At 33.3% G+C, this 17,597-nt stretch overlaps 2 protein-coding genes across 3 annotated transcripts in view; one reads left to right on the top strand and one right to left on the bottom strand.

Moving 5' to 3' along the window:
• The window catches only part of mRpL50 (mitochondrial ribosomal protein L50), a 45,048-nt gene extending 31,091 nt beyond the window's left edge, over positions 1–13,957 (bottom strand). The window contains exons 1-2 of the mRNA XM_035363836.2: positions 13,754–13,957; positions 3,902–4,026 (exon numbers count right to left, since the gene is read on the bottom strand). Of these exons, the coding sequence (XP_035219727.1) occupies positions 3,902–4,026; positions 13,754–13,855 (227 nt within the window). The 5' untranslated portion in view covers positions 13,856–13,957. The remainder of the gene's footprint in view (positions 1–3,901; positions 4,027–13,753) is intronic.
• Positions 13,958–14,208: 251 nt separating this feature from the next.
• The window catches only part of LOC118192820 (polyamine-modulated factor 1-like), a 41,199-nt gene continuing 37,810 nt past the window's right edge, over positions 14,209–17,597 (top strand). Inside the window, exon 1 of one of the 2 annotated variants that reach the window (XM_035363853.2) lies at positions 14,209–14,432. In XM_035363853.2, coding sequence (XP_035219744.1) covers positions 14,296–14,432 — 137 coding nt within the window. In that variant the 5' untranslated portion in view covers positions 14,209–14,295. Of the gene's footprint in view, positions 14,487–17,597 lie in introns of both variants that reach the window. The other variant, XM_035363846.2, reaches the window with a different exon arrangement.

The following is a 17,597-nucleotide window of genomic DNA, read 5'->3' as shown; positions in this document are numbered from 1 at the left end:
GAAGTGTAAATTTTAGAATTTAAATCTGTGTTAATAAATTTTTTAATATCTGAAAGGTTAATGTGTTGTGCTCAAATTAAGCTTATATAATTGAATGTGTAAAGGAGACGAATTACTGTAACTTTGAAGGTTCTAAGGATAGGTGGCATTCTGACATTCATTTCAAAGATGTCTTGAATATTATAAATATTAGAATTTTCAGTTAAGGTGTGCCAAATATTATTTGCGTAAGAACTGAGAAAATGTTTTCTATTGAATGAGTAAAAGGGGAATGCTAGAAATCCCAGTATCTTTCATTTAAATTGTTGTCATATCAATGTTTAGTTATGAGCATGTAGCTATATGTTTTTTTTAATTAACCTTTGAATGCATATTTTAATATACCTCAAATTTTGATGAAAGTATATTGTATTATCATAAGCAACTGAGTTGAATGCAACTGAATTTAAAGCTTTTAAGAGGTAATATTATCTGTACTATCATAAGTCCTCAAGTAGACAGATTTTTATTTGAATGCATAATGTGCATATTATGGTGTGAAATGTTTTGCATTTTTGTTTAGATCTATAGAATATGTTGTGGAAAAAAAAATTATGGGTTCAATTTTACTCTCTCTTTGTGAAAATGATATTTGTTTAAATCAATTTTATATATATGTAGTGTGAGGGAGCTAAAACTGTTAGGTTGTTAGCATAATTTTGTTTATATCATGGCATTCTTAGTAAAAGTTAGGAAAGAGGATCTTAAATCCTTGGCTGAAGAGTTAGGGGAAGAAGTTAGGCCTGAACTTAGGATACTGGAATTAAGACAGCTGATTATGGGAAATGAATCCTATGAGGAACTAGTGAAATGCCTGTTAGAAAATATCACTTCAATGAGGCTTGAGAGAGAAGAAAAAGACCTGAAAAGAATTAGGAAGGAAGAAGAAGAGAGGCAAGAAAGAATTAGGAGAGAAGATGAAGAGAGGCAAGATAGAATTAGGAGAGAAGAAATGGAATTTGAATTAGCGAAGTTAAGAATACTAGCTGCTAGCAGAAATGACTCTGTAAATGGTGGGAATGAAGAAAATGGGCTTGAGAAAAGCCGTTACGATCTAAAAAAAATTATGCCAAAATTTGAACCTAAAATGAACAGATTCGATCTCCCAGTTTTAAGAGATACCGGATCATGTATTGACATAACAGGCAAGAAATATCTCACTCCTTCGATGGTGACGGGTGAGATGGTCTGGGTAAAACAATCATTTGATGAGGTCCTAATTCGTTTACCCTTAACAAACGTTGCAATAGAAGGAACAATTGGATGAATAATGACAAAGGCAGCGGTCATTCGCAATGAAGGCCGTTATGTCTTAGGAAATCGCACTGCCGAAAAATTAACGGCAATCAAAATGATAAACGTTTCTTTCAAGTAAATGCGGCGGAGACTCGAGCTCCGAGTCAAGCAAGAAATGAAATCAGGGAAAGTTGTCTCCTGGAGTCTGAACGCGGCGAACTCAAACCCTGAGGTGAGAATTCTCCCCTCATTATTGAAAGAGGTGAAGTTTTGTCCCCAACAAAAGGGATGAAGGACAGCAATTTCGCCCTGCCTGAAACCGAGGTGAACGACCTGACACTACTTACTGCAGTCAAAAGTCGTTAATTCGGACACCCATAATCCGGACCTCAAAGCTAAAAACTTTCTGCGCATGCGCCGCGTTGACACATGCGCATAGGCGTTTACGCATGCGCGTAAGACCTCTTACGACTGCGCATTTGCATGTGCGCAAGCACAGAATACGTTTTCGCATGCACGGTTTATGTATAACGAACGGTATAAGCTAAAATTATCTATTTTAGTTAATGTTGATGATTGCATTGTTCCTTAATTTTCGAATTGAATGGCTTATTATTTTTTGCAGACTGTAAGAGCAATACTATAAAAGTAAACTTGAACTTTCGATTATGTCAAATAGAATTTCCGAATCTGGAGCTCCCAAAAGGATCGTACAAAACGAAAGTATGTTTTGATGTCCATCAAACAAAAAGTGGAATTGCTGCAAAAAATGGATAAAGACATGAAGAATGTGACAGAGAGGTTAGTGAAAACGAAAAAATTTCGATTGACAAGTTAGTCGGTATTCTCGGCACAGCAATTAACGGGACTTGAACAGCGGAACTTTGTAACTGAACAAAAAATTATGTGTTTATAGAATTAAAGAGAAAGTATTAGCACATAAAACGAAGCAACTTAAACAATTTACATTGAAAGAAATGTTTAATAAAGTAAACAAATAAATATTAAGCTTTTTTTTTGTAAATTTTGATACCCTTTAGATCATAATTGTTCTTTATTTCATAAATTACGGTTTCATATTTTTAATTTTAGAATTTCTGCATGCCATCTTACACGATTTAAACTGATGATCTATAATCCGTAAAAACTGATAATCCAGAATCGCCGAAGTCCCAGCGAGTCCGGATTAACGACTTTTGACTGTATAAACAAAACGCGGTTGTCTGATCTACAAAAGAAAAGTGACGTTGTAAACCATCTTTTGACTTAGTCGTGTTAAACGATGACAGTAACTCTTTGGGAAATGTGTACAAGTTAAGAATTTCCTTTTCAGTTCGGCACGAACAAGAAACTGTAGATATGCCAAATGATGTTTCTGACCAACCAGACTCGGAAGATTTGCAAATGCATAAAAGTTCTGTACGAGAATTGCCCAAGACACTGAGTAGTGTAAATTTACGAAGGAAAGTAGAAGAATCCTCAGTTCCTGATTTATCTATACTTGTGCCTGATACTGAAGGGTCAAAGGGGATTAAATATAGCTACTTCATGAATGATGTAAATCCAATTTGTAATGACGTTGTTTTTTTCTGATGTTAAAGCCAAATTAGATGTACATGTTTATTTTGAAGTCAAATGTAGTGGTTCTCATCCAGGTGTTGGGTTACCATTGAGAGATTATCACAAACGGAAAATTAAAAATCTGCAAGATTTCCCTTTCAGCCTGGCTATATATATAATTAATATTAAACTTAGGAATGTATATTGTATATTACATTTTTCAGAAAATTATACGTTCTTTATTTGCATGTGTATAATTAAGTTTATTTCTCAGTATTATGCTGATTATATGTTTTTTTACTGGCTTCAATATAGTTCTTGTTATGTTTATCCTTGGTACTTAGCCCAGAGTTGTGAAAAAAAAAAGTATTAATGCTAATAATTATTAGTTTATTATTAAGACTTGCTATGGTATGGTATTAGGAATTGGAGTTCTGAACCCCCACCCCCGCGGAGGATAGGAGTTGTGACGTTCAGACATATGCATCCCTCGGACTTCCAGGTGCTTAATGAGAACTTCCTGTTTTGTTCAGAGACAAAATGGACAGCAGAACTTTGAAGAAAGGTGCAGCGTAAATTCCCTAGTATGGTTTCGAATCATAAGGGACTATTCTCTTTCCAGGTTTTTAACAAAACGAGGAAAGAGCTTTGTGTAAAAAGCTTTTGATGCTGTGAATGAGTGAAAGCAGACGCACTTTAGCGTCGTTGCCGCGTCAGCGGCCTCTGTATGAATTATGGTTGAAATGATTCAATTATTTTAATATTTATTCAAGAATATCTTATTAAGTTTTCAAAATAAATACTTTAAAAGACAACCTGTCTTTTCTTGCGCCCAACACGAGTGTTCTGATGTTACCCCATCTTACATGAACAAGGCTTTTCTTTAAAATATTTTTTAGATTAAATAAACACATCTATTACAGAAATAATGCTATATTTGAAAGAAAAAAAAAAAAGTAAAATTGTCATGTATTTTTGAACTATGTGTTCATTGAAAGATTTTTAGCAGATATATGGTATGAACTTGAACATTTTACTTCAGCACCATTAAATGTTTCAAACATACCCTCTAGCAGCAATAGACTGGCAAACAGCCTTCACTTCAGGTTTAGGACCTATCCCATAGTAAAATGGATCTTCTAAATCTTCAGGTCTCCTATATTTTCTGGCTTTTCTCATTTTCCGTGTACCCTGAAAAATTAATATAAATATAATCAGAATTAATTTATAAATCATCCAACAATAAAATACATCCATAAAAAATATGAATACGTAATAATATTATGAATCCATTAATAATGAGTGAAAACTACAGTTAACATACACAACAGACTGTAAAATGCTATAAGTGTCATAAAGCAGGGTTTAACTTCAAAATTAAAAGTGTTGGAGTGGCACTGAAGACAATTGCCACCTAGCCGGTATTATGGTTAATGACACTGACAGCGACACTATAGAGCCTGAGTTCAAACCCTGAAGACGGCACAGATGTTGGTAAGAAGAAGATACAGTGTTTAAGTGATGAGAAGGAATTCAAAATACATAGCAAGCGAAGTCATCTCAAGAGGTTTTGTGGTACAGGAAGAGGTGGTTGCGAACACTTAGCTGAGGAGACACTTACCCAAGAGGACATTTAGCTGGCATGTACATAACCAACAGGACACTTAGCTGACACAGACATTTAGCCAACAGGTTATACAGTCAACACGGCATTTAACCCAGATGAACATTTAGCTGACAGCATACAGACATATAGCTAACAACCCTTACATATAGACCAAAAAAAGTGACAATGTTTTAGTAAAATTTGTCCATATTTATCGGAAAAAAATGTTTCCTGGGTACAGAATAAGAAGGTTTATGAATTAAGTACCACATTTTTGACTTAATTTAATGTTACAGAAATTGTGGATTTTAAAATCAGATGCAAAAGCAACCTTATTTGGATATAGATTTTTAAATCAATTCCAAGAGTAATCAGACAAAGGTCTTTATATTTCAGAAGCAGGAAAGAAAATTTCAGCTGTCAGAACAGTAAAACAATTTTATACAAAAAGAATGAACAGAGCAAAGTGAAAACAAACACAGTATGAAGTCTGAAATCAGGACTTGTCAGGACTTCGGTGATTTCGCATTTGGAATTTTTCCAGATATTAGATCATCAGTTTAAATCTAGTAAGATGGCATGTAGAAATTAAAAAACAAACAATAGGAAATCATGATTTATGAAATAATGAAGCATTTATGATCTCGAGGGTGTCAAAATTTACAAAAAAAAAAAAAAAAAAAAAAGCTCAATATTTATTTGCTTAATTTATTAAATATTTCTTTCAGTGTAAGTTAAAAGAAATATTTCATTCATATGTAAACATTTCTTTCAATTTACGTTGCTTCGATTTTTGTGCTAATACTTCCTCTTTAATTATAAAGTCTAGCAGTTCTCAACCGGTGGTATGCAACGGAACAAAGTATTTTTAACTATTAAATTCAAAAATTAAATACTCCAACATCCTGGCAAAGTTATTTTCTCTAACACTAGTAAAATTATGTGATCTTAGCTTTGTTCAAGGATTTTAGTATTTAAACTAAAACAAACTTTATTCAAGCATTTTCAAAAATATTATTTTAGCCATAGATATAACAAAATTTGTCATAAATGCTTTTAAAAGAAGTAATAAAATGGAAGGTTTAGTTAATAAGAAATAAATATGAATTCCTATAAAAAGATAACACTATCTCATTAATTCGCTTTAGTGTTGATTGATTGATTAGATAGTCTACACTTTATATCACCACCGTTTCCGGGATCATATTATTTTCAATTAGAAGCATTTTTTGCATCGATTTGCTCCTTAAAAGCAGGTATTTTGTCATCTTGTTGCTTTGTATTCCTTACTTTTCTATGCGATTTGAGAATATCATCATTTGTTTTTGAAGAACTAGTAATATATTTGTGCATTTAAATATTTGTGAAGAAATCATAAGACAAACCTAGATTTTCAAAACGGAAAAATAGCTAGGTCTGACTAAGAGGAAAATTGATGATTCACAGGTGATGGATTCAGGACAATCTACTAGCACTAAGAATATAGTGAAAAGAAAAGAAAAATTGTTTATATAAAATATAATGAAACTTATTAATCATTTTAGTTTACTTGGAATGGAGATGAAATGGACCTTCAACCTCAATGTGCTGTTTGCGGTGAACTATTATCCAATCAAAGTATGAAACCATCATCTATTAAAAGCCATCTTGAATCTAAGAATACCAATTTAAAGGATAAATTTGAAGAATATTTTAAGAGGAAATTATCGGAGTTCAAAAATAGTAAAGTAATGAAAGGTTTTGTTACTTTAAGTGAAAATGCTTTGGAAGCTAGTTACATAATAAGCATAACAATTGCTAAGACTGGGCAGGCTCATAGTATTGTAGAAAACCTTATATTACCAGTAGCTAGAGATATCGCTTCGACGCTATTCAATGAAAAGCGGCTAACGAACTTAATAATGTTCTTTACCAAATGATGCCGTAAGTCGACAAATTCACAAAATTGCAAATTTAAAAAAAGAGACACTTATTCAAAAAACAAAACACTGTGAATATTTCACATTGTCAACTGGATGAAAATATTGATACAGCGAACTTATGTCAATTATCAGTTTCCATACCTTTTGAAAACATAAACTAACTGCCAAAGAGTATTTATTTTGTGAATCTCTTCATGACAGAGCAACTGCAAATAAATTTTCAAAGTAATTGACAATTTTATGTCTGAGAATAATATTCCTTGGAATAACTGCATTGCTGTATGCAGTGACGGAGTTCGGGCTTTAACAGGAAACCATTCCGGTGTTATTTCTCATATAAAAACGTAGCACCTGAAACTAAATTTACTCACTGCTCCATTCAACATGAAGCTTTAGTAGCCAAAAAAATCTGGAAACCTGAAAATTGTTTTGAATCAAACTGTGAAAATCGTTAATTTTATTAAAAGCTGAGCTTCAAAAATATTTACGATTTTACGTCAAGAGATGGACAGTGAACGTGAAATGCTTTACATTCTGAAAAAAAGGTGGTTATTCTGAGATAAAGTTTTAAATCGTTTTTTTGAGCTTTGATCAGAAATTCAAAGTTTCCTCTGTGATTAAATATTTGAATTGCAAAAATGTTTCGTTAAATGTTTAATTAAAAAATGTTTTCATTGTTCGTTAGGGAATTATGGTTAGCATGTTTAGCTTATTTATGGAAAGTTAAATGAAATAAATTTAGGAGTACAAGGACAAAATGTAATTTGTTTACCATTAAAAATAAAATAAATGCCATTATATATATATATATAAAACTCGAGCTAATAATCAGAGAATTTGATAATAATATTTTTATCTTTTCACCATTTTTAGAAAGTTTTCTAACAGAAAATAATTTGAGAATAAAAGAAGAATTATCATCCAGCATTAAAAACCATTGTTTTCATTGATAAATAATTTGAAAATGTACTTTCCCGAGGATTATGAAAAATAAAATTGAAGTAGAAATCTATTTTGTTCAAATGTACCTTGAAATTTTATTTCATGAAGAAAAAGGACAATTGATAGAAATTTCATGTGATCAAACTCTGACTGAAGATTTCAAGTAAAACAATTAAATTTTTATTGCCTTTTTGCACAACCTATTTGTGTGTACAAGGATTCTTCCATGTCAAATTTAAAAAATAAATACAAAACAACATTATAAGTTGATCTTAATTTACGGATAAAAATAAGTGAAATAAGACCAGACATAAGTAAATTGATCTCTCTTAAACAGGGCCAAATTTCATACTAAATTTTAGAATTAAAGTATTATAACTTAAATGAAAATCTTAAAACATAATTAATATGGTAACCAAATATTTAATCTAATAATTTTTACATGTGCATATTTAATACAAATAGCCAACAGGTTATTCAAATGGCAAAATAGTGGGGTTTTTTAATATTTTAATTGAGAAACTGAAATATAATCATTGTAAAATGTAGTGATGGTACTGAAGTTTTTAAATTTTTGTTTAGATGGTACGCATTAGTCAAGAGGTTGAGAACCACTGCTATAGACAGATATCATTTCTTGTTTAGTTACAAAGTTCCATTTTGTTCAAATCTTGTAATAAGTGTGTCAGGAATTCTGACTAACTTATCAATTGAAATTTTTTTGTTTTCAATATCTTCTCTGTCACTTTCTTCACTATTGGTAGCAGTATTTTCTGGATCATCTAGAACCATACTAGATTTCACCATCCATTAATTGATTGATGATTGAGGCATTGTCATCTCAATGAAAAACTGTTCCATTTATTCCACATTTCTTTACTACTACCATATTCTATATTACCATTACCTGGAAAATTTCACCTTTGGTTTTCGATATATCTGAAAATTTAAAATTCGCACCTATCATCTTCATCATGCTCACCATTAAATATGCTATAGCTGGCCATAAATTATGCCAAGCACTTTTTAAAGTACCTTGAGACACATCTTCCTACCATCTTGTGATGCTGCACACAGCAAATTGAAGACTAAATATATATCAAAAATTCTTGAACAGTCTTGCCATTATTCAAGAAATTTAACATGGATTTTAAAAATGCCACTTTATATTTGCATTTCAGCACACGCAGTATTTTGATATCCATGGGCTGTATGATGGACGTACACTTTGGAGGAAAGAATAATATGGATACATTATCTTTTACTAAAACTTTAAGTGAAGTATGAGCTGAACAGTTGGCTACCATTTGGACAGATTTTACATCATCAGGTGAACGAATCGAATTCAAATGTTGCCGAGCCTCAAGTATGAAATGATTTTTAAAGCAATCATTCATTAACGCTTGTGCCCACGCTCTTTTATTTTCATGATATATATCGGGGAAATTCTTTACTCTTTTAAATGCTCAAGCTCATGTATTTTTTCCGATTACGAAAAGTTTACATTTGTGCGTTCGTGCAGCATTTGCGCATGCTAAAATGATTAGTTTCACTTTGGAATCTTCGACACCAGTTGGAGCCTTTTCTATAGAGGTTGCCAAGGTATTTCATGGTACATTGCCAGAAAAGACCAGTTTCATCAACATTGGAAGTTTGTTCTGGAGATAACTTTTCACTATAAATGAGTTCAATGAATTCATCTGTAAATAGTTCAGCAGCTCTCATGCCTTATACCATGGCAATACTTAAATTTAGTTAATCAACCTGTCAAATATGTGCATTCAGTTTTTAAGTTAATTTCTTCATGAAATATTTTGGCTTGAGCTATTTAGCACTGCATCCGCCAATGGCATGCCCTCCCTGCGATGCTGTCTGGTCCATTCAATCATAACTTTGCCATGATAGTCACTTCTAGCACAACGAATAATTTTTCTTTTATTCATTGCAAATGGGGTGTCGGAATCACAAAAAATTCTTTTTTCTGTTTTCTTATGTCATATACAGTTCACTTTCCAATGCCATACTCCTCGCATAATTTTGAGACGGATGTACCTTTATCCATTTTTTGTAGCAATCCTGCTTTATAATGGACAATAAACATGCTTTCGCTTTGAAAATCCTTTTGCAGTTCCAGAATTAGAAACTTTTTTCTACATAATCGAACGCTCAAACTTTTATTTTCATAAAATTGCTATAATAATAACAGCCTGCAAAAAATACAGTCAAAAGTCGTTAATTCGGACACCCATAATCCGGAATGATCTACAATCCGGACCTCAAATCTATAATCTTTCTGCGCATGCGCCGCGTTGATGCATGCACATAGGCGTTTTACGCGTGTGGGCAAGACATTTACGACTGCGCATATGCGTTTGCGCAAGCGCAGAATACTTTTTCGCGTGCGCGTTTAATGTATAACGGATGGTATAAGCTCTAATTATCTATTTCAGTTAATGTTGATGATTGCGTTGTTCCTTAATCTTCGAGTTGGATCCGGCTTATTATTTTTTGCAGACTGTAAGAGCAATTTTATAAAAGTAAGCTTGAACTTTCGATTATGTCAAATAGAATTTCCGATGCTGGATCTCCCAAAGGATCTAGAAAATGAAAGTATGTTTCGATGTCCATCAAACAAAAAATGGATAAAGCCATATCCTTTGTTTATCTAACCGTTCCGAAATCTGTTTATCAATTTCACGCTGCTCTGCGAGGGGGGGGACGACGCGGCGCGTAATGAACTGGAAGTTGATCTGTCAGCACTATCGTTATCTTCAGGGCAGATGTTTTTATTTTATTCGGCTTATAATTCCTTACTAAATGTAGTATTTAATCTCGATGTACTCCGTCTTTGATATGATTTAAATCAAATTCCTCGTCATTATAAATATCACGAATACAAATCAAATAGTTTTCTGGTTGCAATTTTCTAATTTCGGCTATGCGCAAGGTATGCTTTACGCATGCACGCGTTGAAAGAAATGTTTAATAAAGTAAACAAATAAATATTAAGCTTTTTTTTTTTTTTTTTTTTTTGTAAATTTTGATACCCTTTAGATCATAATTGCTCTTTGTATCATAAATTACAGTTTCATATTTTTAATTTTATAATTTCTGCATGCCATCACACCAGATTTAAACTGATGATCTATAATCCGGAATCGCCGAAGTCCCAACGAGTCCGGATTAAAGACTTTTGACTGTATCATGAACTCAGTATCCATGAACACATCGACGTATTTGCACGTACAAAAAAATCAGAGAATTGCACAAACTTGGCACTGTGTGCTTTCTTCGCTTTGTCCATGTACACCGCAATCTATATCAAGGGAAATTGACAAAAATACAATTCTTTTTACTCTTGTAAACATCACCAAACAAAATGCGACAAATAAGTGCACGTCCACTGCTTGGCTCGTTTTTAAGAATTGCATGAACTTAGTATCCATGTACACATCAACCTATTTTCACTTAAAAAAATCAGATAATTGCACAAACTTGGCATTTGCACTCGCTTGACTTTGTCGATGTATACATCGATCTATTTTCACTTAAAAAGTCAAAGGAACCAATTCAGTTAGATCCTAGCGGAGCCCACACTCTTCGCACAAATGATTTTAGTTATGATGCCTATGCATGTGTACATGGACAAAGTCAAGGGAGTGTACAATGCCAAGTTTGTACAATTCTCCGATGTTTTTTTGGCTAATCTTTGGAATATGGTAACAGGTAGTTTCGGTGACATTTTGGTAAGGCGATAAAGGTTACTAGCTAGGACTTTAGCAGTGTACATGGATAAAGTCAAGAGTGTGCGCAATGCCATTTTTGTGCAAAGCTGGAATGTTTTTTTAAGTGAAAATAGGTCGACATGTACATGGATGATATCGTGTATGTGCAATTCTTAAAAACGCAGCAAGCAGTTTGCGATTCTGCACTTTCTCCCAATTTTGCACCTTATCTTTGTCATGATTAAGCACTTTTGTTCCATAAAAGTTCTAACATAAGCGTAATACGGCTAGCAGATTGTTGGAAAAAATGTTGAGCAAAAGAAAAAAAAAAAAACATGCCTTTACTTCGTGAAAACAAAATGGCGTCCAAATGAAAACTACCAGGTTGCTGTAGCAGGATTGGTCGCCAAATTTTTGCCAAAAAGTCGCCAATTTACCATAATCCAAAGATTAACCGTTTTTTTTAAGTGAAAATAGGAAATGGATGGGAGCAAGTGCAGAATCGCTCCATTGCTTGGCACGTTTTTAAGAATTGCACAAACTCGGTATCCATGTTCACTTCGACCTATTTTCACTTAAAAAAAATCCCTGAATTGCAACCAAATGGCATTGTGCACCCCTTCGGCTTTATCCATGTACACATCGATTTATTTTCACTTAACAAGTCAAGGAAAATTGACGAAAATCCAATTCTTCTTACTCGTAAAAAGCGGCAAACAAATGAGTGGGCGATTCTGCACTTTACCTGGTCAATGTGTACATGGATACCAAGTTTGTGCAATTCTTTGAATTGTTATTTTCAAGTTGGCGATTTATAGAAACGTGCGAAGCAGTGCGCACTTTCCCAGTTTGCCACCAAACATGTGGGCTCTCCTAAGATTTTACCTCCAGTTCCTCTTACTCTTGTAAAAAGCGCCAAATATGTGGGTGATTCTGCACTTCAACCCTACAGAATAAAAGATGAAAGTTGATTTGTTTTTCTATTTGAATCTGTTCCCTTCATGGGAACAACAACTGTTGGTATTATCTTTGAGGAAAGTGCAGAATCACCCACTGCTTGGCACGTTTTTCAGAATTTCACTAACTTGGTATTCATGTACACATCGACCTATTTTCACTTTAAAAAACATCCCAGAATTGAACAAAAATGGCATTGCGCACTCACTTGACTTTATCCATGTACACATCGACCTATTTTCACTTAAAAAGTCAAAGGAACCAATTCAGTTAGATCCTAGCGGAGCCCACACTCTTCGCACAAATGATTTTAGTTATGATGCCTATGGATGTGTACATGGACAAAGTCAAGGGAGTGTACAATGCCAAGTTTGTACAATTCTCCGATGTTTTTTTGGCTAATCTTTGGAATATGGTAACAGGTAGTTTCGGTGACATTTTGGTAAGGCGATAAAGGTTACTAGCTAGGACTTTAGCAGTGTACATGGATAAAGTCAAGAGTGTGCGCAATGCCATTTTTGTGCAAAGCTGGAATGTTTTTTTAAGTGAAAATAGGTCGACATGTACATGGATGATATCGTGTATGTGCAATTCTTAAAAACGCAGCAAGCAGTTTGCGATTCTGCACTTTCTCCCAATTTTGCACCTTATCTTTGTCATGATTAAGCACTTTTGTTCCATAAAAGTTCTAACATAAGCGTAATACGGCTAGCAGATTGTTGGAAAAAATGTTGAGCAAAAGAAAAAAAAAAAACATGCCTTTACTTCGTGAAAACAAAATGGCGTCCAAATGAAAACTACCAGGTTGCTGTAGCAGGATTGGTCGCCAAATTTTTGCCAAAAAGTCGCCAATTTACCATAATCCAAAGATTAACCGTTTTTTTTAAGTGAAAATAGGAAATGGATGGGAGCAAGTGCAGAATCGCTCCATTGCTTGGCACGTTTTTAAGAATTGCAAACTCGGTATCCATGTTCACTTCGACCTATTTTCACTTAAAAAAAATCCCTGAATTGCAACCAAATGGCATTGTGCACCCCTTCGGCTTTATCCATGTACACATCGATTTATTTTCACTTAACAAGTCAAGGAAAATTGACGAAAATCCAATTCTTCTTACTCGTAAAAAGCGGCAAACAAATGAGTGGGCGATTCTGCACTTTACCTGGTCAATGTGTACATGGATACCAAGTTTGTGCAATTCTTTGAATTGTTATTTTCAAGTTGGCGATTTATAGAAACGTGCGAAGCAGTGCGCACTTTCCCAGTTTGCCACCAAACATGTGGGCTCTCCTAAGATTTTACCTCCAGTTCCTCTTACTCTTGTAAAAAGCGCCAAATATGTGGGTGATTCTGCACTTCAACCCTACAGAATAAAAGATGAAAGTTGATTTGTTTTTCTATTTGAATCTGTTCCCTTCATGGGAACAACAACTGTTGGTATTATCTTTGAGGAAAGTGCAGAATCACCCACTGCTTGGCACGTTTTTCAGAATTTCACTAACTTGGTATTCATGTACACATCGACCTATTTTCACTTTAAAAAACATCCCAGAATTGAACAAAAATGGCATTGCGCACTCACTTGACTTTATCCATGTACACATCGACCTATTTTCACTTAAAAAGTCAAAGAAAATTGACAAAATCCAATTCTTCTAAAAAGCGACAAACAAATAAGTGGGCGATTCTACACTTTACACTTATCTTTAATCCCAAAGGTAAAATTCCGCGCCCCCCCCCAAAAAAAGTTAAAATTTTTGCTTACTTTAGAAGTATTTAAGCATGCGTTAGCTACACATGTTTTACGTAAGTTCTGAACTGCAGTTCGATAGCAAGAAAATAAACTGTACAGCACTTGGGCATTCATTTTTTCATAATTGCAATTTAAATAGTAGCCTCAATAATAGTTAAGAATCTTTACAGCCTAACACATAACTGGAAACATGCAAATAAATCAAAATTTGCCCACATACATATTTGAGTTGTTTCATAGCTGCAGATCAACATTGGTTTGTTACTCAAGAAACAGGAAATAAAATTTAATAATTTTATTTATTTAGCTATTAAATATCAATATATGATAGAATATTAGAAAGATTATTGCGTATGTTCATTTATAGCATTTGTAATTATTAGACTTTTAGAAGCTGTTAATACTACTGTGAATGTCCCGTAAGATTTATCCATTCTAAAATACTTAGCTGTAACCATAGAAAGTATACCGTTATGCCGCGAAATTTGCTTACGTTTTGAGAGTTTGATGTATGTGTTCCTGCTTTTAAATCATTTGTTTATCATATTTCTAAAATGGCCGAATCGCTGCCGACTGCAGAAAAGAGTAGTAGGGAGCAAAAATATTCTAGTGAAGTTGCTAAAAGTGTAAATGAGAGTAGTATTAACATTGGTAGTGAGTCTGAAATATTTACGGAAGAACGACTTAAAAGGTATTTCGAAAAAGCTGTATCTCTTACTCTACAAAAGAGTATTTCTTCTATGACGTAAGTATAGAAAAGGAATGTGTAATTAAAAGTTGCATAAATTATTTTCCAGTGGTGATAGGAAATCTCAGATAAGCGGCACTTGGCGCAATTTTTTCCGTCATCCTTGAATCGCGAAAAAATGCCATAATCTCGGGAAGAATTTTTTTCACGCCAAAGAGGGAAATGGCATCAAAAGGCGCTTTCCAAAAATTCCCTCTTATTTAAGCTTTAAAAAATAAAGTATGTATGTATCTCCACAACAATATTATACCCTCGAAATGTATTCTTGGCTATTTAATCATCATCCAATCCGGTTTATATTGGACATTCCTGATTCTTTTATGCACATCATTTCGCTTAATAAGAGGGTTAGGCTAGTCTTTGGAATATAGTAACAGGTAGTTTGGCAACATTTTGGTAAGGCGATAAAGGTTACTAGCTAGGACTTGTACAGTGTACATGGATAAAGTCGAGTGTGCGCAATGCCATTTCTGTGCAATTCTGGGATGTTGAAAATAGGTCGACGTGTACATGGATACCATATATGTGCAATTCTTAAAAACGTGGCAAGCAGTGGGCGATTCTGCACTTTCTCCCAATTTCGCAACTAATCTTCATCATGATTAAGCACTTTTGTTCTATTAAAGTTCTAGAATAAACGTAATTCGGCTAGCAGATTGTTGGAAAAAAAAAAAATGCTTTTACTTTGTGAAAACAAAATGGCGTAAAAAAAAAAGGTTAATCTTCGGATTATTGTAACTTGGCGAAAATTTGGCGATCAACCCTGCTACAGCAACCTGCTAGTTTTTTTTGTCCATGAAAAGTTAAATCGTAAAATAATATTTTTGTGCAGTTTGAACGTTGTCTATAACAGTGGTTTGAAAATGGCAACCCTCCGAAGCAATTTCTAGTGAATCTTTACATTATGGTAACTTGGCGATTTTTTGGTGAAACTTTGGCGACCAACCCTGCTATAGCAACCTGCTATTTTTTTTTTTTTTTTTTACGCCATTTTGTTTTCACGAAGTAACGGCATTCTTTTTTTTTGCTCAACATTTTTTCCAACAATCTGCCAGCCGAATTACGCTTATACTAGAACTTTTATGGAACAAAAGTGCTTAATCATGACGAAGATTAGGTGCGAAATTGGGAGAAACTGTAGAATCGCCCACTGCTTACCGCGCTTTTAAGAATTGCATATACACAGTACCCATGTACACGCCGACCTATTTTCACTTCAAATGTCAAAGAAAATTGACAAAAATCCTATTCATCTTACTCTTGTAAAAAGCGCCAAACCAATAAGTGGGCGATTCTGCACTTAAGCAGCGAAATTGTTTCTAAATGCTTTTTAGCTAAAATCCCCATTGGAATTTTCCAGAAAATTTCACATTACATGTCTCATAATCTCTCATTTCTCTGAGACAAAATAATCTGTGATTCGAACTGTGTACTTCTCAGATTATTGCTAAAGTCCTAGCTAGTAACCTTTATCGCCTTACCAAAATGTCGCCAAACTACCTATTACCATATTCTAAAGATTAGCCCAATTTTTTTTATGGTGGCAAATGTGTTTTAGTTATGAATTTGTTGCAAAGAATTACTCATTTGAAGTTTGAGTTTACAGTGCATTCATTACTATTGAACATGAGTAACACATCAGAAAAATCTACGGTTAATCTTTGGATTATGGTAAGTTGGAGATTTTTTGGCGACCAACCCTGCTACAGCAACCTGCTAGTTTTTTTTTCTGGGCGCCATTTTGTTTTCACAAAGTAAAGGCTCTTTTTTTTTTTTTTTTTTTTTTTTTCCTCAGCATTTTTTTTCCAACAATCTGCTAGCCAAATTACGCTTATGCTAGAACTTTTATGGAACAAAAGTGCTTAATCATGACGAAGATTAGGTGCGAAATTGGGCCTTACCAAAATGTCGCCAAACTACCTTTTACTATATTCCAAAGATTAGCCAATTGTACAAATATAAATCTGAAAAATAAAGAAACTTTTGCTCAGGCTAATGGTTTCGATTTTTTACTGATAGATCCAATTTTTTTATCCACTAAATCCTCAATATAAAGATATCAGTGAAATATGCTCGATGTAGAAAAATAGCAGAATAATGTTTGTTTAATATTTTATACTAACTTATTAGCATTTCAATTTGATTATCATTTTATTGGATTTTTAATAAATAGATTTGAATATAAATAGGATTATGAGGGGATTAAAAAACTGCTCTTATGATACAGGGTATCTTTCAGCGGCATAAGGGTAAAATTGTTGCTGGTAGTTCGTCTTGGTGTTAAACTCCAGCTAATGGGATTCCCTCTCCTTAAGCAAATAGCCCGGGAGTGCTTTTTATATTCTAAATAATTCTAATCTAATTTATACATGGACATAATAAAAAAGGCATTTAGTTAGATTAAGCAAATGACTTCCATGAACTAAAATATATATATATATATATATTCATACTAGAAGAACAATTAATTTATTTAGAAATTAATTCTTGTTATAGCCAGACTTCTACATGTTTAAATATTAAGTAGATAATTAAAAAAATTCATTCTAATTAGAAATTCTCTGGAAATATGAGCAATAAGTTAGAAAAAGAGCATATTTTATTCTCTATATAAAAAAAAATCATTTTAGATTAGAAGTGTAATTTATTTAAGTTTATAATTAAAAATTCTAAATAAATTTTCAAAATTAATTATATGTAAAATACACATGGGATAATGTGAGCCATAAGTATGGAAAAGAAGCATATTTTGTAATTTTCTTGTATAAAAATAAAATCTTATTCTAATTGCAGGTGTAATTAATTTATTTAGAAAATAATTAAACAGCAAATTCAAAACGTCGGTTGATCTTTACATTATGGTAACTTCGCGTTTTTTTGGCGAAAATTTGGCGACCAACTCTCCTACAGCAACCCTCTATTTTTTTTCCCGCCGCCATTTTGTCTTCACGAAGTAAAGACATGTTTCTTTTCTTTTTATCTACTGAACACTTCTTCCAACAATCTACTAGCCGAATTACACTTATGCTAGAAATTTTATCTAACAAAACTGCTTAATCATGACAAATATTCACTGCAAAATTGGGTAAAAGTGCACAATACCATACT

Source organism: Stegodyphus dumicola, chromosome 10, assembly GCF_044657685.1.
Source record: "Stegodyphus dumicola isolate Sdum_Otavi_A_Nest chromosome 10, ASM4465768v1".
In the NCBI taxonomy this organism is placed as follows: Eukaryota; Metazoa; Arthropoda; class Arachnida; order Araneae; family Eresidae; genus Stegodyphus; species Stegodyphus dumicola.
Note: the sequence above shows the minus strand (reverse complement) of the source record. Positions and strands in the feature narration are given on the sequence as shown.